Source organism: Stegastes partitus, unplaced genomic scaffold, assembly GCF_000690725.1.
Source record: "Stegastes partitus isolate 25-593 unplaced genomic scaffold, Stegastes_partitus-1.0.2 Scaffold1178, whole genome shotgun sequence".
Taxonomy (NCBI): Eukaryota; Metazoa; Chordata; class Actinopteri; family Pomacentridae; genus Stegastes; species Stegastes partitus.
This window is the reverse complement of record NW_007578909.1, coordinates 169,334-192,241: the sequence shown is the minus strand read 5'-3', so window position 1 is coordinate 192,241 and position 22,908 is coordinate 169,334. Positions and strand designations below refer to the sequence as shown.

Genomic DNA, 22,908 nt, shown 5'->3' with positions numbered 1-22,908 from the left:
TTCAACTTTTCTGGTGAAAACTGTATAAATTTAGACCATTATTCTGATGGCAGACGGACACAATTTCAGTGACTGTCTTTGGCTGATAAGTCTTCAATTTCCACCAATTCAGTCTCTGCCTAGACTTAGCCTTGATTATATTGTGCATGGCTACACACTACAGCCATCCTGCAGTTACTGCTGGGAATGAATAAAATCCAAACTTTGTCATTTGGATGTTTTATGCTTCTTGTTCTGCTGATTATTACATTCCTGCAGTCAAGCTTGACTGAGCATTTACATGGCAAAAAAAAAACAAAATCCATATATATTTCACAAATCCTTTTCTGATATGTTATTCTCTGAGGTTTAATTCGCAAATTGTTACTCGGCGTGCGAGCTGCGCAAACTCTGAATAACGGTTTATTGAAAACTGTTCAGAACAGTATTATCCTCCCTAATACAGAAACACTCCTTCACATGGAGAAATGTGAAAAGTGAGCAATGCCACAAAGCTTGAAACAACATGCACTTTTAATGATAATCCTCTTTTTTTTTTTGCAGCGACGTCTGTGGAATACAGAGATAACAGTGGCACAGTTTGCCTGATCGACATCATAGCCGAGGGCATTGTGTCAGCCGCAGAGTAGTGGAAGGTCCGTGTCTCCTCCTCTATCAAGATTAAAAGTGATGATGGCTGAGACGGAGAGAATGGCTCCGAAAATGAAGCAGGAAGGAGCCGAGAGAATGGGGGGGAAGAGCGACTGAATGAGGGGAATAAAGGAGAGATTTAATGATATCTTTGAGACGCGTACGCACCAACGTCAAGCCTCATGAATGTGTTTTTGTTTTTGTGTGCACCTCAAGGAACGTGTTTTTTTTTCCTCAGCTCGATGATGCTCAAAGATGAATGCATGGGTGCACACACACACACACACACAGATACACTCACATAGGTGTAAAAATACACAGGAGCTGATAAACACGCGCAACCCCATCCTGACGATGTGCTCTTGTCACACCCACACTCAGATTAACTGACGCATATCTGAATCTGTGACTCACACAAGGAGACTAAAACCATGTTTATATATGCACAACATTGATGTATTCATTTGAACATCTCCCGCATTCTATTTCACAGCAATTTCACAACGAGTTTTCTGAGCCCGGATTCTTTTGCTTGAAGTATTTTGGATCTAAGATAAGACCCTACAACGAGGAGACAAATGATTCTGACAGGAGTGTGCCAGAAAAAGGCCTCCTTATGAGAAATTCGGCATTCAAAACGAGTCGCCAGCTTTCATGGGGAGGAGCTTTCATATGTGCACAAACAAAATCTTCTGCTTCAGATGAATATTTAACAGAACAAAAAGTTATTCTTGCATCCGCAGCATTCCAACGTGCTACAGTAAATTTCTCACCTGAAACAGTAAAGGAGCGAAGGCTGGGGAGAGAAAAATCTAATTTGCTGCATGTTATTAATCCAAACTGTGAAAAAAGACGCCATCTCTAGAGATACGTAGCAAGGCTTTAACGGTACACAGACTTGCACTGAAAATCTTTTGGCATGCATGTGATTTAAACCTCCACGTTTCCCATCTTGCAATTTAGCAAAGGTCCACATGTTGTTGGTTCAGCCCATTTGCACAGTGCAGCCTTGAACAGAGACAAACCAGAATTTGAAGACCCTCCACTATAAATAAAGTCTGTCGTTTGGGAAGACAACCGTTTCAAAGGGAACTACAATGACAGACAAATTGGTAGAAAGCTACACCAGTATTGTCCAACTGACTCATTTAACCTGAATGTGGGACAAGAAAAAATAAATGGGTGCAGTGCAAACCCAGCTCCCTGTAGACGGACCAAAGCGATAACAAATGGCAAAGGTGTTTTAATAGCAGCAGGTAGTTTGTTATCAAGAACACAAGTTTTAAACATAAAGTAATCAAGCCCCATTATGACGATCCCTCTTGTCTGTATTTCAGTGCCGTGCTAAGCTAGTCTGACTCACTGGATGCAGGTGGCTTCCCTTTTCCTTCCACTATCTGTGTGCTACCGTTTCTAAAATCCACTCCACTCCAGGAAACAACAACAATCTCCAGGCTAGATACCGATCACACTGAAAAGTTCAAGGTTTGCTGGAACTGGTATTAAGCAGCAAGAGAGCTCTACTGGTGTTTATTATTATTATTATTATTGTTGTTGTTGTTGTTGTTGTTGTTGTTGTTGTTGTTGTTGTTGTTTTTAATGACCCTGCATGCAAATGTTCCACCACAACAATTCACTATTTTGAGGGAACATTGATGCTTTGCTAAGCTCTGCCTGTGATAACTGTGATTGGTTTAAAGACATACAACCGACAGCAAAGTGACACTGCCCGACCACCATCTAGAACAGAACAGGCTGGTGAGACTGGTACCAACCAGTACCGAGCTCAGTGGTGCATCTCATCAGTTTGGTAAACAATGAAGCAGAGAGCCAAACCAACACTTACCTGTTCTCAGCCCTGGTTTCATGGCCAGATGTCATTACATCTGCTAGTAAATACATTTATTAGTGAACCATTCCTTCTGTTTACCTCCGGACATTACAGGAATCCTTACACCAAAGGCCTCATTTTACCACCACTCAGAGTGTTTTCTGTGAGTTAGTTTCAAACACAGCAGGTTTACAGCTTATGCACAACCAATTTCAATAAATGTGAAGCAGCGTTTTTTTTTTTTGTTTTTTTTTTTTACCACTCAAAGATTCTGAACGACTAAAGATGGCAAATAAACACTCCTCTGTAATAATTACAGATCTACTGTATATTGTTCAGCTGTTCTCTGCAGCTGTGGCTCAGCAGTAGAGAATGGTTAAGTCCATTCATGTTCTACTGTAGGGGGAGAAAAAGTGCTTTGGTTTGTTTGTGTTGCCTAAAACCAATTGTAATCCTCTTGGTCAGTGCTGAAGCCAGAATGCAGTGACAGTGGCCCTGTAGGAGAGTGCCATGGGGGAACTTGCTTTGATAGACCATCCATCCATCATCTATACATCGCTTAATCCTCACTAGGGTCATGGGGGGCTGGAGTCTATCCCAGCTGACTCAGGGTGAAGGCAGGTTCACCTGGACAGGTAACCAGTCTATCACAGGGCTACACTTAGAGACAGACAACCAAGCACACTCACATTCACACCTACGGACAATTTACAATCACCAATTAACCTCAGCATGTTTCTGGACTGTGGGAGGAAGCCGGAGAACCCGGAGAGAACCCACGCTGCACGGGGAGAACATGGAGACTCCACGCAGAAAGATCCCGGGACGTGAACCGGCGACCTTCTAGCTGCGAGGAGACGGTGCTAACCACCGAGCCACCATGTAGCCCTTTGATGGAACATGTCTGGACAATTAAACTTTTTCCACACCCAGTGGGTAAACATGCAAAAATGTAAAAACAGCAAGATTTGTAAACACCAGTCTTTGCAGATCTTTACAACCGTAAGAGCCAAGCAGGCCTGACTCTAAACTTGCCATCTTCACAGAGGAGGTTGCAGTTGTTTCCTACAGCAATGATAAGTTTAAAAAAGGTAACACACTGATAGCAGAGGGGAAAGAAAACGCCATGTAAAGTACACAGCCAATGGCAGGCTTACACCAACAGTCCATAGAGTAAGACCAGTTGTTCAGTACAAAATATAAACAGGAAGCACACTATGGAGACGTAGAATCTTTGCACAGGTGTGTTCAATGTAGTATTTCTTACTGAGGGAAAGGTGACAATTAATTAAAGTACTGATTTCAGGTGATAAAGCTCAGGACAAGTAGCATGTCATTAAATGGGCCAAGGAATGTTTTCAGCACCAAAACCACACCATTATACCATCTGTAATACTGATAAAATCATTTTGTGTTCGATTTTTAAAACTTGTGCACACCACAAACACAACTTCACATGTGTGCTGTTAGAGTGGTTCTTTAGGGGGAGACGTGTCAAAACAAATAAAACCGAAACTATCCAGCCAATCACGACCACACATTCCTAGAGAACAAATGAACATGATAAAAAAATGAACAAACTCTGAAAGTAAACCTACATGCAAATCAACTCACCGTGACTGTTGCAGCGCGACGTCTCCACCAGCCTGTTGTCCTGGTCGTAGCACACCATGGCCTGGTAGCGATAGCCCTGGCCACACTCCTTGATGTCTCCTTGAACCTTCATTCCCAGGATGCTCTCTGCTTTGCCTCCGTCAGGCAGGATGCAGTCTGACCAGTTCCCCACTGGCTGGGCATTGTACTTGTCACAAGGGCAGTACTGCGTCTCGCTCAGAGGGTACATCTGTGTGTTCTTGCACTTGTCTTTCTTCTTGCTTCTCCCTGAGGAGTTCAGAAGGACAGAGATGAACGGAATCCACGCGTCTGCTGCCGTCTGCAGATTTCTTTCTCTCTCAGGCTGAGGTTTCGTCACGATATGCTGAGGCTACTCTCAAGGTCTTGTTTGGCTTCGTGTAGTCAATGGAAAAAAGGGTAGACTGCACAGGAGCTGCTGTCCTCCCATGCGTGCGGGATACATGATGATAGATTACATCGGCAAAATAGTTTCAAGCAGAGTGCACTTTTACTGGAACAGCTTGATGCTTTATTTCCTCACACATGCCAAGCATCGCTAATCATATCACCGCAAAGAAATGTGTTTTTCTTGAGGCAGTGTATCATTAGGAGTTGTTTCCAAAGCAAATACGGAGAAATTGCTTGAATGAGTGTCTTTCTGACTACATCGGGCATCTTCACCTCCAGTTTTTTGGGGGATTTCAAATATTTTTTAGCATCTGGACCACAGCTGGTTGCTGTTAATGGCGCAATTAACAACGTCTGCAAATGTCTGCAGAGGTCAGAGTGGCTGACAGGAAGCAGAAAAGTATAATTTTGCTCTTTTTAAAACCCCCTTTGAGAAAGCTAGATTTGTGTCTTGGTAAGATTTACTAAAATTAAGAAGAGACACAGTCGACTGTTATGTGTTAGAACTTTAACATGTCGCTAACAACTTTTCCCGAGTACAGATGTGGGACTCTGGATAAAACTACACCGCTACCTCTCCTGATCTAAAGTTAAGAACAATTAAACTGCATCTTGAGAGACTAATTATATGCATTACACGCCCTTTCTGCTGTTTTACACTTAAGTGAACGGGTCAAAATGCACTTCACTTTAACATGAGGGGAAAACAAAAGCCTCTTGAATCCCCTCTCGCGCAGTTTCAAGTTGACTTTTCCCCCCCAGTACGCTCATGTGGAGCTGCCTTAATGCATTACACCACCGTTTTTATGACAGTGATGCAACTCCCTGGGGACAGCGAGGGACGGGCTGAGGAGTTCTCTCAAATTGGTTGCTTTAATCCCACGGGAACATTTAGCTGGCAACAGCTATCCGAGCAGAGCGATGACCTTGTGTTTCACGTCACCACTTGGCTCATGAAGAACTGTCCACCAACTTAACCCTTTTAAAATGTGTCACCAACGTTAAACCACAACGCAAATAAGTTTGTCCACAGCAATGCAGCCTGAGTGTCTGTGCGCTCACCTATCAATGCCCTCTTTCTGGTGCGGACCCCCACACAGTCAGCTGTGCAGGACGAGAACTTGGACCAGTTGGTCAGCTGGCAGTCATCCTGGCAGGGGAGCTGACAGCGCTGAGTGATGGCGGGCATGGCCTTGGCGAATTTCAGACACTCGCTGATGTCGGCCTGCGTCCCGTCCAGCTGGCGACAGGACACAGCTGGAAGAAGGAGAGGAAGTCGGGTCAGAAACGCTCCATTTGAATATTAAGCACGGTTTAATGTTTTATTGATTCAACAAACGGATTGATAGTCACAACCACGCTACGATTTACTTACTAAAGATGAATTTTCATGGAACTAGTACTAATACAGATCACCATACATGGTCTGCCAAACACATAGTGGGATGCCAGTCTCGTGTGAATCAGCATCTCTGTGATTTGGGTTTTTTTTTTTTTGGTTATGTTTTTGCAACGCTTTTGGTGTTTTTTTTGCACCTCCTGCTTGAGAATTACAGATGCTGCATTGGCAGTTATGAAGGAAGCTTTTTGGGTGCAAATTCAGAATATTGTACGTGCATGGAACACTTTTCTGTCTTTCAAGATGCTCAACGTTTATGCAGATAATGTCAGGAAATTTGAACGCACTTCACCAAGTAGAGATGTGGGGGGGTAACGTCAAAATCACACGAGGTCCCAAGGATTTTATGGCCTTTATTGGATAGAGCAGTGAGAGAGAGAGAGACAGGAAAAGTGGGGGAGGACATGTGGGAAAGGGTCATGAGCGGGATTTGAACTCATGACCTCCACATTGGGACTGTAGCCCTGCACATAGGACGCCAGCTCAACCAGGTGAGCTATAGCGGTCCTAGTCCCATGCGAATAGGGCAAATAAAGCAAATACCTTCATATTTTGGTGGTGGAGTCAGATAAGAAGTTAATGTAAAGCCAAGCCCAGTAACCAGTTAGCTCAGGTCAGACAGCTTTAAGATCATGACTTAATATTTGTTTCAGTCGCCGTATCGAAGCAGTGATTTGAGAGGTGGATGCAGGCAGATTTAGTTACTGGTGGACAGAGACAGGCGAGCGATTTCCCCCATTTCCAGTCTTTATTCTGCCCAGCAATCATCTGCACGATCATATTTAATTTACCGATATGAGACTGATTTCAATCTTTTTATCCGTCTCTTGATATGAGAGCAGGCTGGATCCAAAACTGATTGCAGAAGTATTTCCTCTTCTCATGTCGTATTTTTACATGATGATAGTGTTAAAGTGGCATTCCAGTAATTTGCTATTGCACTTCCATCAATACTTCGATAGAGAAATGATCTCAGGGAAGACGAAGCCCTTTCAGAGCCACATCACCACCGTCTCATCGCACGACTGTTCGCAGCCCAAGAGCTCTTTGTGACAAGTAAAATGGCTTTGATATGCAAAATCATCGGAGTGCCCCTTTAATTAAGACATCCCAAAACTTCTTCCTCTTCTTCCTGCTGCGCCGCATAACTTCAAATAGAGACTTAAAGAGGCCAACGACAGAGTGGATGAAAAATAGATCAGTGCTGTACAATTCAGATTAGATCTCACGGGGGGTTTAATAACAATTATGAGAGGAGAAGACACAAATGCATCTGTACCTCCACTGGTTTGATGCCCAGAAGTTAATTTGTTTTGGACCGCATCACTCTTTGTTCTTTCAATAAAGGGTATTACTCGTGTTGCTGCAATATTTCATTTTCTCGTGATGCAGACATTCTGCAGGGCTGTACCTTCGTAGAGAAATCAATCTCTAAGCACATTTTTTTTTGCTGAACCCCCGTGGGCATTGGTATTGGTTTGAAAAGCCTCCGTCTGAGGTGTGTGAGGTCAGGTCTTTCCTTGTATATGTGTGTGTTCGTGCACGAGACAGAGCGAGAGAGAGAAAGAACAGCACAATCTCTCAGCCCTGTGTGTTTAATAGTGCCACCACAGCGTTTTTTTTCCTCCGCTGTCCAGGTAAACAACATCATACGCTGTCAGAAAGCCCAGACTAGAAAAGACAGCGCGTCTCATTTGGTCTAAGTCAACGACAAAATGATTTCTGCCATTAAGGAGCGACGGAGGTGTGAAGGCAAGTGCAGGAGGGTCTGGACGTCAGGTGTCACATGGCATCAAATCACTGGAAAAGCTGCACAAAATCTGGAGAATCTGGAACAGTACGGCGAGCCAACAGTAGACCTTTGAGCATTTTCATGTATAAACTGACTCTTCCGTCCACTAATGCAAGCTAGCGAAGAAGAAACAGAAATATAAGCACTAATAATGGCTTTCCATAGGAGCTGGAACATAATGAAATTGATCATTCTGCGTGACCCCCTGAAATTGGATTTTTATGAAAGCCTCCCAGGACTATATGGTACAACCATTCTCTATAAAACGGCAAGACGAAATATGCTTTTAAAGAGGTAGAGCCACCACTCCTTTAAAGCACTTGTCACTTATGCGTGAAGCCCATACGAAGAAGGGATGGGCTGTCGCCTGCTATAGGCAAGGTGCAGCATCTTCTCCTAAATTTCAACAAGAGACATTCGATTAAAATTGTATGACAAGAGCCTGAGGTGGAAAAAAAAAAAAAAAAAGCCAGAAGTGAAACAACCCAAACTGTCAAACGAGTCTCAAGAGGCACCTGGTGAGTTGTGAACACGTTTCCTTCCCAAACTCCAGAGGATTACAAAAATAAAAATAAAATAAAAATAACCAGAAAACAGAAGAAGAAGCGAGCTGATGTTTATAAGAGCGTCATCTTCGGTTTGCGCCGCGTCGTGTAGGTGGGAGGATCTGATGTGTACTCTAAGTAAATTGGCCTTTCTCGAAACCTTGGCACATCCATCTGCTGCCTCGTGGCTGGGCTCCAGATGCACCGCAATGAGCAAAAATTTAATTTACGGTGATTAGGAATGGTTCGGTGAAGATGCAGAGGGGGGGAAGCGGGAGATGAAGAGATTTGTTTGCGTACCTCTTGTTTGAAGTCCTGGTCCACAGGTCTCTTGTGCACCGGGAGTGTTTTGTCTGAGAAACCACGGGACCAGCTGGCACTTCCTCCATTTGTGGGTTTTCCACCTACAATGAGTCAGAACAGTTATGTTAATGCAACAATACTATTGACTATTATCTGGCACTGCGGCATGTCAGAGAGTCTGCATGTCATAAAGTACTCCGTATACAGTATTACTGTATGCAAACGGGCCGTGCTTTCTGTTGTAGGTAGTCCCCAAAGTCCTATTTTGAGCAAAAATACCTGCACAAGAAAGTGTAATTCATTGCTGAAGGTAAACAAATGGCTAAACCCTCCAACACAGGATGACTCCACAGTATTTGTCAATGAAGTAAGGTGCGTAAAGAGTGACCTTGAGACGGCAGAGTGATGTAAAAAATCTGATGTTTAGATTCTTATTTTTCATGCAGTACCACGAAGGAGGCACCTGATCAATTCAAAACTCTTTTTGCAGCTTTACAGCCAAACCGAACATGCAGCCAGAGTCCTGCAGCAGATGGCCCGGTCCCCACAGAGCCCTGATGTCAACATCATAGAGTCAATCTGGGATTACATGAAGAGGCAGACACTGAGACAGACTAAATCCACAAAAGAACGCCAGCGTAACAAGGTGAACCGCTTTAAAGGCACAGAGCAGACACGCCAAACGCCCATCTGACTTTCTTTAGTTTGTTTTTTTTTGGCCTTTTGTGTAAAATTAGTTAATGACAGAACAAATGCCATTGCTTTAATCTAGTTTATCCTCACTTTAATTGTAGTACCTGAAGCCTTTGTGCAGCGCTGCCAGAGCCTCTAAGCTACCAGGGAGGTATAGATGGGTGACAGATTAAAGAAAAACTAGTATAAAGAGCTTTAGCAAGTTGCTGGAGTCTCACTACTGGATCCAACACCATTCCTCCCAAAGATATTGTGGTGATGGAGGCGGTCTGTCCAACACGTTGGTCCAACATCTCCAATAAAGGTTCTCCTGGGTTTGTTGGGTTCTTCATGCACAGGTGGAAGCATCAGGTGTTGTTGATATACATTAAAAAACAAACTTAAGAGCTGCCACTTTAGCGCAGCTTTTAATTGATTTTTGATATTTATCGTCTCTTTTTAAATTAATGGTATTTGTTTATTCATATATACAGTTTAGTGCATTTTATTAGACTTTAATCATTTCTCTTTTATCGCCGTCTTATTTTGCAGTTCAGATTATTATTATTTTTTTTAACATATACTGCCTTGGGTTTTTTCTTCATTGCATATATTTATGATAGCGATTTCTCACTTCACCAGTCCTCGCCTTTAATGAGTCTTTCATTCATAACATAATGTTTACCAGGAGACTGGGAGAGGAGGACTGTTTAAACTGCTTTCATTTCCTTATTCCTTTTGTTCTGCCGAGCACTTTGTGTTGAATTCACAAACACACAAATCATGTCAGATTAATTTACTGATTGGCCTTCTTTCATTTTTAAATTAGTCACGTAATTTAATTGCCATTAGCATATTATATTAAAGGGCTTAACCTAAACATTACAGTACATCAGGTACATTTGCACAATAAATCTTAACCTTAATGTTTAAATGAATCTGGTGAATATGTATAGAAAATAATACTATAGGTTTGGAAAACACATAATACTGTAACTTCAATTAAATTAGTCAGTTGAACATATATTGAATGTGATGACGTAGGATCCTAACCTTCATTTTTAGTTGTGCATATCTGTTTAATAAATAATATTGTCGGATCTCAACCCTAATATTTTAATCAGTCAGGAACATGTGCAACATTAGTTTTATTTCTATATTGGGAAGCGCTGTGGGCCGATTTATTTTATCCTTAAAGCTACATTAGCGAGAAATCATCTGCATTTCGTTCATTTATTCTACTTGTTCTCATATCCTGTACAAGACTAACTTAGTTTCTTTTCTTGTACTTTATATGTCAAAGAAATTAAACTTGTAAAGCAAATACTGGCGCTACAACATACAGTTTAGTTATAACACCAAGCTAACGTCTGACGGCTAACCGTTAGCTGCTAACGGTCACTGACAACATCAATGACGCTATAACGCTAGCTGCTTAAGCTAGCATTAGGATGAACTACTGAAAAGTATAAAAACTCCAGAAATAATTTTGAGGTTTCATGGTTACGAGTTTAAAACGCTAATTGTAGAACTAAAAAGCTCATCTGGTAAACTCTAGGGCTGGACCCGAATATCCGGGATAGCAATTTTAATCTCCGAATATTCCCGCCGCCGTCATTATTCGTCATTTATTGGGCCGAATATCCGGAGACCAGAAATTGCTATTCGGACCAGCCCTAGTAAACTCCAACTGTTTTTTTCATGATATAATCAAAGTTACCGACCACCTGCTAGCTACCTGCTAGCCACCTGCTAGCCACCTGCTAGTTACCTGCCCAAAACGATGCGGTCGCTTAGATCGTCTATCTGAGAGAAGAGTGCTTGTTAAAAAACACACTTTCACTTATTTTCTCTACAGACTGCATTCAAACCGTACGTCTTCCTACACATGAGCATCTTAAACAGAATTATTTTAACGCCCCGTATCGACCCTGTTCATCACAAGAAGCAGCAGCAGCTCAAGGTTATGTTGTTGTATAAAGAAAATGATTGCTAGTATTGTTGTAAGATTAAGTCTCGCAAAAGCTAATCATTGAACTAAACAGATTGGATTACAGGACTTCTCCCTCTCAATACAGCTCCTTATAAAGTAATTGCTGTTCCATTCTTCGTCATTAACCGGGTCATTTTGGACCAAAGACTTTGATAAAAACAAATTGAATACAGCACAAACATACATACCTAACAGACTGGAAAGAAAATGATGCAGAAAACTGTATACTTTATTTAATATTGCAATTTCATGTAATTAGCTACACCATAACCCAGCCTTGTGCTGTTTAGTGTGCTGATTAACACAGCGTTAACGAGAAAGTCCATAAATAACCCATACGGCTTTGAAAGGTGCGAGGAGAAAATCAGACTAACACGACGTGCAGGTGCTGAGACAACGTGTTTCCTCACATCATAATTTAATCATCAACAATCTACAGTAAGAGAATTCTGGGCTGCTCAAGACCAGCTTTGGGCTTCTTTTGTATTTTGGCCTTCAGGGGCTGTAATGGAAACACAATGGCAGGTCTTCAATAGGGTGGAAAGGTGAGACTGAACCATCAGGGTCTAAGCCGAAAACAGCTATGTTAGGAGCCTTCCAACGCAATTAGCCAGAGTTAGGAATCAGACCTGAGAGATTTGGGATGACTGCATTTTTACCTGAACCCTGGACAGATTTTGGGGACCTCGCAGTCCTTCTCCTCCTCAAGCACCTCTGGACAGTCCTGCCCTCCGTTGGACGGCATCTGGATGATGAGACGTTTCCTCGATTGCTTTTTCTTCACGGCGTTACCAGCTGAACACACACGGACAGTTATTGAATTAAAATAAGAAACGTCTGGATGGGTAAGTGATGAGAAAAATGTCAAAATGATAAGCTGGGCTGCTCTGTTAATAGTCCTTGAAGAATGGACTTGGAGACGACCACTGCCAAATCTAATTGGACAGCCATCATAGACGGCACGCACATCGATTACCGGGGATATCAAGCCAACAAACGATAATGCAGAAAAATCCCATTAGACCTTGGAATTGACTCAGATTAAATTTATGGTATTTACATGTGTGGAGATGCCCTGAAATAGTTCATTAAGATTTAACGTGCCTCTGGATGGTCCTAAAGCCCGCTTCAAACCTGCCTCATGTGGGCAGCTTGTAATTCTCTGCACAAGGTGAAGATATCAGCAGCATCAAATTAAAATGCACCGCCGTCGGTATCACATGCTCAGACTGGAGAGATTTATGCCACCGTGTCACACAAAGAGGTCGTCAAAACGTGCACGATAGTGATTTCCAGTCGTAAATCGATTTAATGGATTCGGCGCCACTCGACAGCTCGGCCAATGGCTGCCCGACAAAGGTGACCCCACGTGAAAATGTTGTTCTTCTGCTACACGAACGCGACAACGCCGCGGACTTGTTGACACTCGTAGCCACGGGCGAGTCGGCTTGCCAGGCGCACTAAAAGAGGTTGGCCCAGAGGTTGTCTTACATGCCAATCTGTCAAATTAATTATCTGTAACGAGACGCGAGTGCATGTGTTTATGTGGCAGTCGATGCGCCTGGCTCAGCCCGACACTGGAGTCCTTCCACACAGTGCCTCTGTGTAAACCCCTGGACTGATACAGCGCCGTGGCAGTTATTTCATTATCACCTTTTTTATGATCAGATTCATATCATTACTGTAACCTGCAGGTATGATTGCAAATAATATGTGCGCCTTCCTGTAAATGCTATTTTTTTAATTAAGTGATGTAAAACTACCAAAGCCAGACTAATAATGGAAATAAAACACCTGAAAGTTTATCAAACAGTGTTCCCCTCTCAGTTATCTATACGAGGCAGTCAGCAAAGTCACATCTCCTTGCAGGCGATGAAGTTTATGTCACCTGTTGTGTATAAATATATTATATCATGTGTGAAGTGTCGTCCTTAATGTTTAAAATATAAAAGAAGTTACATATATGTACATAGTCATGAAATGTTTTCTTTTGAAGAAGTTGCTTGGGTCTGTTTCTTTTATGGTTTCACAGGACAAGCAACAGACGGAGGAAAAGAAGTCCATATAAGGATGCAACCAATCAGTGTGATGAAGATGGGCCCCAATCAGTTGTTTTACGACCTGAACAGGCATCACGTGACTGAGTAGTAAAAAGGAGGGTCAGATGTCTGATGCCAGGGAAAGTTTGACCCAGAGCTCTGTAATGCAATATTCAATGTGTAGTTAAATTGATTGAATGAGACCGAATTGAATCCGATCTCATCTTTAGAAACGAACACGCAGAGAAGGCAGTAATTCTCAATACACTGTACCTGCGTCACAGGTCCCCGGACACGTCGTCCAGTCGCTGAATGGGGTCACGATGCAGTCTCTCTTGCAGAGCAGCTGGCACGGTCGCACCGTGCTGGGACGAGGCCCGTCTGGACACCTAGGCAAGGAAACAAGGAAAAAAACAACAACACAGCAGGGCTTAGAGGGACAGTGCTGGGAGGTATTTATAGATCCACCAAAACACATCAGCGTGACGTCTGAAACCTCAAAAACTCAGTCGACTTCTGGGAAACACTCACATCTAACCCACGGTGAACCCAAAGTATCAGGGCAGAGAAAGCTTGTATTTCTTTTATCAGTGGTTGCTGAACACTGGTTACACCTCCCAGGCTCTCCCGGCTTCAGAGTCCCCCCAAGGTCCAGATAAAACTTAAGTACATCCGTTGGCTTTCTGGTCATTTTAAAGCTTCACAAGGATTTCTTTTAAACGTTTTATCATCTGAAATCACATCATAGTGAAGCCGGAAAATCCTGTAAATTCGCTCTCCATACACAAACTAAATCCCGGCGGAAAAAAGAAAACCTCGTGCGCGGTGAGTAGTGTGACGCGGAGGGGCTGGGAAGTGCAAGATAAAAAAAAAAAACATAGTTGGAAAAAATAAAACACAAATGTGTATGCAAAGTCATCATAAAACTACACCCAGGATCTTTTACTGACACTGACAAGACCATTGGTTTTCCCTCAGTGCTTCATCGAGCCTTTAAAAAGGAGCCTTATCATAATAAAACCGTTGAACATATATTTTTATGTGATCGCACATTCACAGCCACATTATGCAACTATTCCACCTTAAACTATCCGTTTAAGCAGCTTTGTGACGGCACACTGACTCGTGTGGCGTATTTTTCACTCCCACTCGCCCACGCCTCCCTCCTTAACTTCCCCAAACGCCTGTTCTGGCATGATGTAAATTGGATAAGCAGGTACAACCTCTCCGGGAAAGTGCGTACCGCTTTACAGCACTGTGTCACACACGACCAGCTATGGCTCCTCAGGTAGTCGTAAGAAGAAGAAGAAGAAGCTGGCTCAGTATTCTCAGTACAGACACAACCCTAATGCTTGTCGTAGACTGTATCTAGGCTGTCGTGAATTTAAATCAGCTACAGACACCAAGAGCTTTACTGTAAACATTTATTTCTGCTGTGGATTTGGGCATTTTAACACGGGGGGTCTGTGGGGACTGACTGGCTTTCGGAGCCATCCTCAAGTGGCCTCTCGAGAACCTTGTACAGCTTTTGGCTCTTCTGTTGGCTTCGTTTTTCGTCCCTGGAGGTTTCTACTTGGGACAGAATCGGAAAATTCTCAGTGCAGATATCGAGGCAGAGATGAAGCGACTGAAAGGGAAAACCGACAGGAAACCAGGAATAGAAGACGAGGGCGCGACCGAGCAAGAGGCCGGATTTTATTGTTGCTGGCTCGCTATGTCTTGTGTTTTCTAGTTTTAGATCATTAGCCCGGTTAGCCCATTTAGACAGACATTCACCTGCATCGTCTTAACTGGCAGTACATCCCGTAGCACTGCCTTCCACTATATATTGTCGGTCTGTGTTAAAGCGGCACTTTATTGTGGGAGTAACGTTTTATTTTCAAGCTGTTTGCGATTCAATATCCTAATGTGAAGAGGGTGAATTGAATCACAAGTGCCAGCGCCTGTGCCTGCACGCAGTAAAATAACTGGTTTGAGTTGAGGTAGTGACTTTTACTGCTCCAAGGCAGAGTCCAGCTGAATTTAATGCACCTGATCCTGTAATTACAACTCACTGGCACTAATTAGTAAAAGTTAAGCTGGGTTGCTTTAAACTGTAGATTGTATAAAAGGTGACGGCAGCTTCTGGAAGTGGACTTGGAAGCGCAGGTCTACGAGGAACTGACCCCACTTCTCTCTTGATTCGTCGCCTCAGTCGGCATTTATGTTCTCAATTGCCAAGTTTAAGACTTTTTAAATACAGCATTTGTAAATCTCAACAAGCAAACACTGCACTGAAATACAGATGCACTTTCCAAACTTTAATCCAAATGACTCTTATATATCGAGCCACGTTGAAAACAGCGACTGCTAAAAATAAAAGCCACGCGTTCAAGCTTTAATAAAATTTCACTGTGGAGTTTTGGTGCACCAACCATCTGGGTATTGCTTGAATACGCGGTGTAATTATTCTAGGCACAATCTAGGGCAATAAAAACCTCCGTAATCACATCTAGTTTATGACTGATGTATGCCATCTGGCTGACAGCGCTTTGAATGAGGAGATGGTCGCATTCCCCTGCAGAGCGATGCAGGCGTCACACGAGCTGCTCAACACATCGACATATATGTTTTACATTAATTTATATGTGCTGTAGCGCCCAGAGCGCCTTCAGGCTGACAGACAAGCAGCCCTGCGTCAGGATGATGTTTAACTGAATTCAGCTATCGGTGGGTAATAATCCTTCTGATGACACAGAATACGGGGTCAGGCCGAGGTTTTTCTGAACAAGGGTTACGGTTAATCCACCGTCACGGGTCCCGTGTGCATACTGGGCCGAGATAAGTGGGTCACGATAGACCTGCTGGAAGACATCTTGTAATCTGATCCCTGCACTGCACTCCCTGATCTCACAGTGGGACGTTACCGCTCTGTTTCCTCATCCTATGGCCGACTCCCCCGATCATCTGGGTCAGGTTTAATGTTGCTGAGAATGAGCTTTCTCCTCCGGGCGTTCCATACTCGTTAGCGCGGCGTTAGGGAAATGATAGAGAGCCTCACAGGCGAAATGCAACAATGCAGCCGCGACACAAGTAGAGATTTATTTTTAATACCAATAGACAGAGCTAAATCCCTCTCGAGCGGAACAAATCCTCTGGTGTCTTCATAAAAGTGAATGGTCCCCGGGAAAGAAACAGCTGCCGGATGTAGCGGCGCGAGGATACGTTCACATTTTCTGTATTTGGCGACGCTCGCGTCCGTAGAGAAGTGAACGAACAGCTGTCTGGCTCGAGGACGCTGTTATGTTATGGAGGCCGCTGAGAACCTGTGAACCTGAGACGGCAGAGCGATCTCCACACTGAGAACCTGGATTTTATCTTTTTTTTTTAAACCCACAACTCTGTAATCTCTGTAGAGATCAAGAGGCTATTTATAAAAAAAACCCTCCCACTGAAATCCCTTCGAAGACAAAAATAAAGATCTAAATACAATCAAAGTGTTCAGAGAACAGAGGGAACACAACAGCGATCCGATAATCAAGCAGTCGGTATCAAACCAAACTTATTTATGTCTCAGAGAAACAAAACGAACACGGCTTTCTGTTTGTTTTGTCGGAGGTTCGTCTCAGTTCAAACCAGTTGCTTCAGCGTTAAACTGTTTCACTGCAGGTTCTAGAAAAGAGGAAGCAGTCACTCAGAAAACCAGACCGCTGATCAATCACTGGGATGAATTTTTAGATCCAAATAGAAAGCCGACACGACTACTGGGGGCCAAATGAGCGACAACATTTGTTCCTAAGATCTGTACAAAAAAAAGCTCCTTTATATAATTTTAAATGCAGAATGACTCCATTATACAGATGTTGTGTTTCTGTTGCTTATCTTTGTTCTGAATTCCTTGAAAATCTGCTGCAGACAAACAAATATCGCTCCGTGTCGCGGGGGGATCAGAGTGCTGTAAGCTGTTGTGACTCAAAGAGTTATTTAACAGAGAAGATTAAGCCTTTGACCTCATAATACTCCCTCTGCTACCCAACAAGAGGAAAAGTCTGAGCATGAGCCACTCGATTTAACACTTCTGTGAATATTAAAAGAGCACGGGCAATTACAAAATGTTTTTATTTAGATAAAACACTACAGTGTGAATATACGGCTTGACTTGTGCCTTTGATGGAGACAGAAGTTGCTCTGAATACCAAGATAGAGCTCAGAGGACATGAGTGCCGCTTACATTTCACTTTTTCTGGGTTCTCTTTCCTTGATTGCTGGTTCAGAATCTCAGAAGCAAGTGGAAGGCAAAAAGTCAGATTACGACAAGGAATGCAGGCGATGTGTTTACATCCTGTTTCCTAACACTCAGGTGGAACTGTGGCCTTTCCTGAACTTCAATCAAGGTTTTCTGGAGCCCTCAACTATCCCAGTGACGGTCAGACTGTTGGATGGGCCCCCCTGGTGGGGCACCGAGCCACTGCAGGGAGGGGTGAGGACGACCAGGAGAAACACAGGAAGTGGAAAGAAAGTCATTTTAAATGATTCATGTATGCAAAATAAACACGTGTCTGCTGCTGGTATAGAACTGACCTTTATGTTTATTAGATGCTCATACTGTCAGCACAACAGTAGCAGATTAGTCTTTAAGTTTATGTTATAAATCTGTCACAGCAACTTTGCGATCATTAAAAAGTCCATGAATCATGTTTTAGACGATGCCAGAAAAGATCTAAAAAGACCTTAACGCATTTATATGCATGAATTTGGAAGACAGTAACTAATGACAGGTGTTGTCTTTGCATTTGTGAGACTTAGTTCTCGCTTAACATCTGTTTTAATAAAGCTGCACCTATCTGCACATGTAAATGGCTCCAAATAGCACCTGGAGAACGACAATAACAAATGCAAGTAATGCAGATTGTCACTTCCCCCCGATAATTATATAAAAGGAATTTAAAAAAAGATCATCACTTGAGTTTCCAGACTTCTAACTGTTAGTTAGTTCCATTTTTTAAATGACTGGTATAAAGGCTCGTCCTGGTTTGATCATATTCGCCTTTTAGAGCTCAGATAAACCAGGTTGTTCATATCCCTGCATACATGATAAATACTCGTATTCCTGCACTGATTACCTGTGCTGTGATGTTTACAACACAAACTGACAATTCCATCTGACATTCCTGTACCTATTAGTCTCACCATGAATTCATTTGACTGTAATGAGGCCACTTTATCTTACAGTGGGCTCAGCACTGATAAATGCCAACATGCCGTTGAGTTGCCTTATCCACCTTATTGCCTGCAATGGGACACAAGAGCAACATTAAATATTAAACACGTCCTTCACTGTGACTGGTGACAGGCTGTCACTGTCACCGCCGAGCACACGATAAGATATGCAGCCGCGACTGGAGTGATAGACGTCATGATGAAGTTCAGCTCGAGCGGAAAGACCATTTCCACGAGGGAAGGTTATCTTTCTACCGGCTGTGTGGCACAGTTAAACTGCTCACGAGAGCAAAGGCAGCACGAGCATCGCTTCTGTTACTCATTAAACTGGCCGCGGTGTTGTAAGAGTCGGGCATTCGAGGGGAGTATGGCTCGGCTTGTGTTTCTGTTTGGCATCTGCTCAGGTGGTCGGCAGCAGTCACAAACTAGTATGTTATAAATATATATGCAATAAAGCTCTATTCTATTCTATTCTGTGTACATGCAACAATTTCTAACATCAGGTGTGTCAAAACTAGGATACGGCCTCATCCAGGGTTCTTGGACAAAAAAAATTCAGTCTTAACCAAACGTCTGGATTAATAAAGTTGTATCTCCTCAAGTCCTTGTAAACGCAGTCTGTCATTGATACAGCATAGGTCCACTTGGCCTCTTTTACATTTACTAGATTTACATCAACAAACTACAGACAGTGTGATCCCGTTAGGTCAGGAGCTCGCTCTGTCCTGACTGTCAATCCCAACCCTGGTGCTTTTTGTCTGGAGCTAAGCCAGCGATATACTTTCTGCGTGCACAAGTTCACAACAGGTTACATGACTTACAGTCCGTGAGAGGCTGCGTGGCCTCACCATGGACGTAAACCTAAAATCTGTGTGTGCCTCTATCGCACAAGAGCAGCAGTGAGCACGCTCGACAGCAGAGGCGTGTGCAGAATATGTAGATCTATTGAGCATGCATGGAACAGAGCAGTGCAAGCAGACAAAAAAGTAGTGCAAAGCCGTGGTTGTACTCTCATGTGGCAGCTGCTGACACCACCAATGTGTAGTTGTAGTTATTATGCTTCTTTCTGGTCCACTTTTCGGACTGCGTGTCATACATGTGCAGGAGGTCAACACCTGCATGCAGACTTTTGTGGGCCATGTGGACAGTCCATGAAGAGACAGGTTTAGGTTGCACATGTGTGTCCATGACAGGGGTCTGCATGGAGTTAAGAAAAGGACAGACTTCCACCATGCAGACCCTTGCGGACTCTTGTGTACTTACAGACATAAACAGTATAAGACCGGCTTTAGGGTTCGGCTTCTCGTGACTCTTTTGTTTTCTGTCTGTGTGGGTTTTCTTTGGGTTCTCATGTTTCCTCTCACAGTCCCCAAATATGCAGGTAAAGTATACCGGAGAGTCTCAGTGACACTATTTATAGGGTACTGAGCTTGATGCTAGGATAAGCTCTGACCCTGGAAAATCTGAAACAGGATCGTTGGTGACCAAAAAAAATAAAAAATCCCTGGATGGACGGTTGTAGTTTCCATGTCTGACGTTAAGTTTCCTTTTGGGTATTTAGAGTGAATAAGGATGGCTAATTTCATCTTCTTTTAATGTAGAAAGCTTTTATGGTGAGTGTGTTTTAATGCTTTAGATACAGGGCAATGAGCTGACTCATAGCAGGTTTCCCTCTACAGAGAGAAACATCCTTTTTGTTCCCCCTTTTAGTCTAATCATACTGTAGCCCCTCTAATGATGGGTATTATCCAAATTCAGATGATTAAAATTTAATTACAATCCAGTTTTCATTAAAAAAACAGACTATGTTTGTTGGCAGAACACAATAGCAGCCAGAACACTTGCAGCACAATGCTTGGCGGGGAGACTGTGTCCACGGGGGTGTGAAAGCCACTTGTAATATTGTCATTTATGCATTTTTCATCATGTATACATTTCTATTTCTGAATTTTTTTTTTCTCCTTCATTTCTCCTGTTGTCATTTTCTGTCTCCGGCATTCACTTCATCTATCCGTCACATTGATTTTGTTATTTGTTTGAGGAAGAAAACGTTTGTTTACAAGGCACTTAGGGTATTTTATCCAAACTGCACAGTATTCTATTATACATTTTCTCCTCTCTGCGTCTTCACTGGTGTCTATCACTGGGGAAATACGCTGCACTGAAATGAATCCAGTAATGGCATCTGGTTTAAACTGCCGTGCTGGTTCCAGTCAGCATCACAATCTCATAATGATCTTTAAATGTCATGATTTGTAGCGAGGCGAAGACGTACACAACGCGGTACTGGGAGCTTGTCCCAAAGCACGACATTAAGACGAGCAGCCAGGCTAATGCTCGTGTTTTGCTTGCTGCTATTAGCACGTTGACTAATCTGTTCGGCGAGAGGCTGTTTTCGAAAAAATGAGCAGATGGTTGAGCAGGATGAAGAGAGGAGATTCAAAGCAAAGGACTGTCAGTAGTTTTAAGTGTGCGCACACAAAAAAACAAGGTCTGGTGGGAGAAGATAAGGCCTAATTAATTTCATTATCAAAATTACGGACTACAAAACAAGAACATCATTTGTTTAATTTAGCATAAAACAGTCGCAGTTCTTCAAGGACCCTTTCACTGGTGTCTTCTGGCCCTCCGTCTCGAGGGCTTTCAGCTATCTATCACAGTCAAAAACGGCGAGTAAACACAGCCTCCATTTGAAAACGTGGCGAGGGGGGATGATGATTGACTGGGCTTAATACAGCGACTGTTGAACATCATAACCATGAATCATTCAGTTTCCTTTTTCACAAATTCCACAGCATCAATGTGATTACACAAACACACATTTGGTACCATTCAGCACACAGACTGTCAGAATCAATAAGCAGACGTTGTTGTTTTTTCTCCCTCACACCACAACAGCTTTCTCGATAGGATGATAGCAGCCCAAGCCTGAGGCACTGACATATTTGTCTCTGGTGTGTCTCTCCTTTCTATTGGGCTTTGACAGTCAGTGTGTGTGTGTGTGTGTGTGTGTGTGTGCATGTGTGTGTGTGACATGCACTCTGTGAGGTTCACTGCCTGAGGCTGCGGGAGGAAGACAGCTCAGATCCATCTGTGAATGAGACGGGGCGCATCTGCATATGCAGGGTGCAGGCAGCCTTGTTTGTTTATTATGCTGGGATCCCATGGGTCCGCTGATCAAGAATACCTGCCAGTTGGATTGTGCCAGATGAAGACATGCGGGGCAGAAAAAAAAACAACAACCATGTCAAGTTGCTCCTGTGCGGAGGCTGGGGTATGCTGCCTTTGAGCAACAGATGGCCAGAAAACCAGAACTGTTGCATCGCTTTGGTCAAGGAATGTACAAAAGGCTGCAAAAGAAAGAAAAGGTGCTCTTTGAGATACATCCCACTGTGGTCTGTGAGGTCCACAAGGACAAGACAGAGTAACTAATGCTTTCATGGAACACGCGCCGTGACCTTTAGCCAGCTACACCAGATGACAAATTAAAAGGAAATACCTGAATAAATGAGTGGAGGAGCACGGCGCAAGCACACGGGATCACCGGGTTGTTTAATGAAAATGACGAATCACATGTTAGTCCTAACCCTCACCAGATCGCAGCCCATTGTAGTACAACATATAAGTGGGTTTTCTGACGTGTTGGACAGCGCTCTCTACCACCATCATTAACCAGCGTTATGGAATGAGGGAGGCTGTTTAATCCCTCCAGTAGTGGTCCGCTGCCTGGAGAATCTAAAGGTCACCGGAGCTGTCCCGACGGCTCGTGGTGTAAAAATCATTTCTGTCACATGCGGCTACTAATACGGGTCTTATTAGACTTTGTCAGTTGACCTGATGATTAAGTGATCACTCCTCTGCAGTACTAAAGTGTCAGAAAGCATCGCTAAAGTTTAGTATTGTTCATTTTGGTGGATGATTTGAAGTGATTCTGTCCTGTAGTCCAGGCCTGGAGGATGTTCAGGACGTCATATCATTACATTAGACAGAGTTTGGGAACATTTATTTATTTATTTTTTTCCTGACTAGAATTTTGGCTTGTCTTTCAGTTACAGTGGTATGAAAAAGTTTCCATTTATAAATCATTGGGTGTTTGGACACAGTAATATTTCAGCAGTGAAACTAGGTTTATTGGACAAACAGAAGATGTGCAATATGCAGCAAAACAAAATTACACAGGTGCAAACATTTGGGGAGCCTTGTCATTTTGTTGATTTGAATACCTGTAACTTCTTAGCACTGGTTAACTGGAACACACGGTTGGCTTGGTGAGCTCATCAGGTCTTGAACTTCACAGACTGGTGCATCCAATCAGGAGGAAAGGTATTTAAGGTGGCTAATGTTGTGTTTCATGTTGTGCCCAAACCTTTTCATACCACTGTAAACCTATGTACAACATAAACCGACAAAGGCATTTCAACAAAGTTTGGTCTCTGAGGTTTTGTTAATCTACCTTTGCTACCAAATACTTATTTTTTAAACA

General features: G+C 43.0%; 1 protein-coding gene across 1 annotated transcript in view; it reads right to left on the bottom strand.

Moving 5' to 3' along the window:
* Positions 1-22,908, bottom strand: part of LOC103368609 (thrombospondin type-1 domain-containing protein 7A-like) — a gene marked incomplete at its 3' end in the record, with an annotated part of 183,588 nt that overhangs the window by 44,552 nt on the left and 116,128 nt on the right. The window contains exons 9-13 of the mRNA XM_008297023.1: positions 13,500-13,615; positions 11,847-11,982; positions 8,520-8,623; positions 5,546-5,740; positions 4,076-4,342 (exon numbers count right to left, since the gene is read on the bottom strand). Of these exons, the coding sequence (XP_008295245.1) occupies positions 4,076-4,342; positions 5,546-5,740; positions 8,520-8,623; positions 11,847-11,982; positions 13,500-13,615 (818 nt within the window). The remainder of the gene's footprint in view (positions 1-4,075; positions 4,343-5,545; positions 5,741-8,519; positions 8,624-11,846; positions 11,983-13,499; positions 13,616-22,908) is intronic.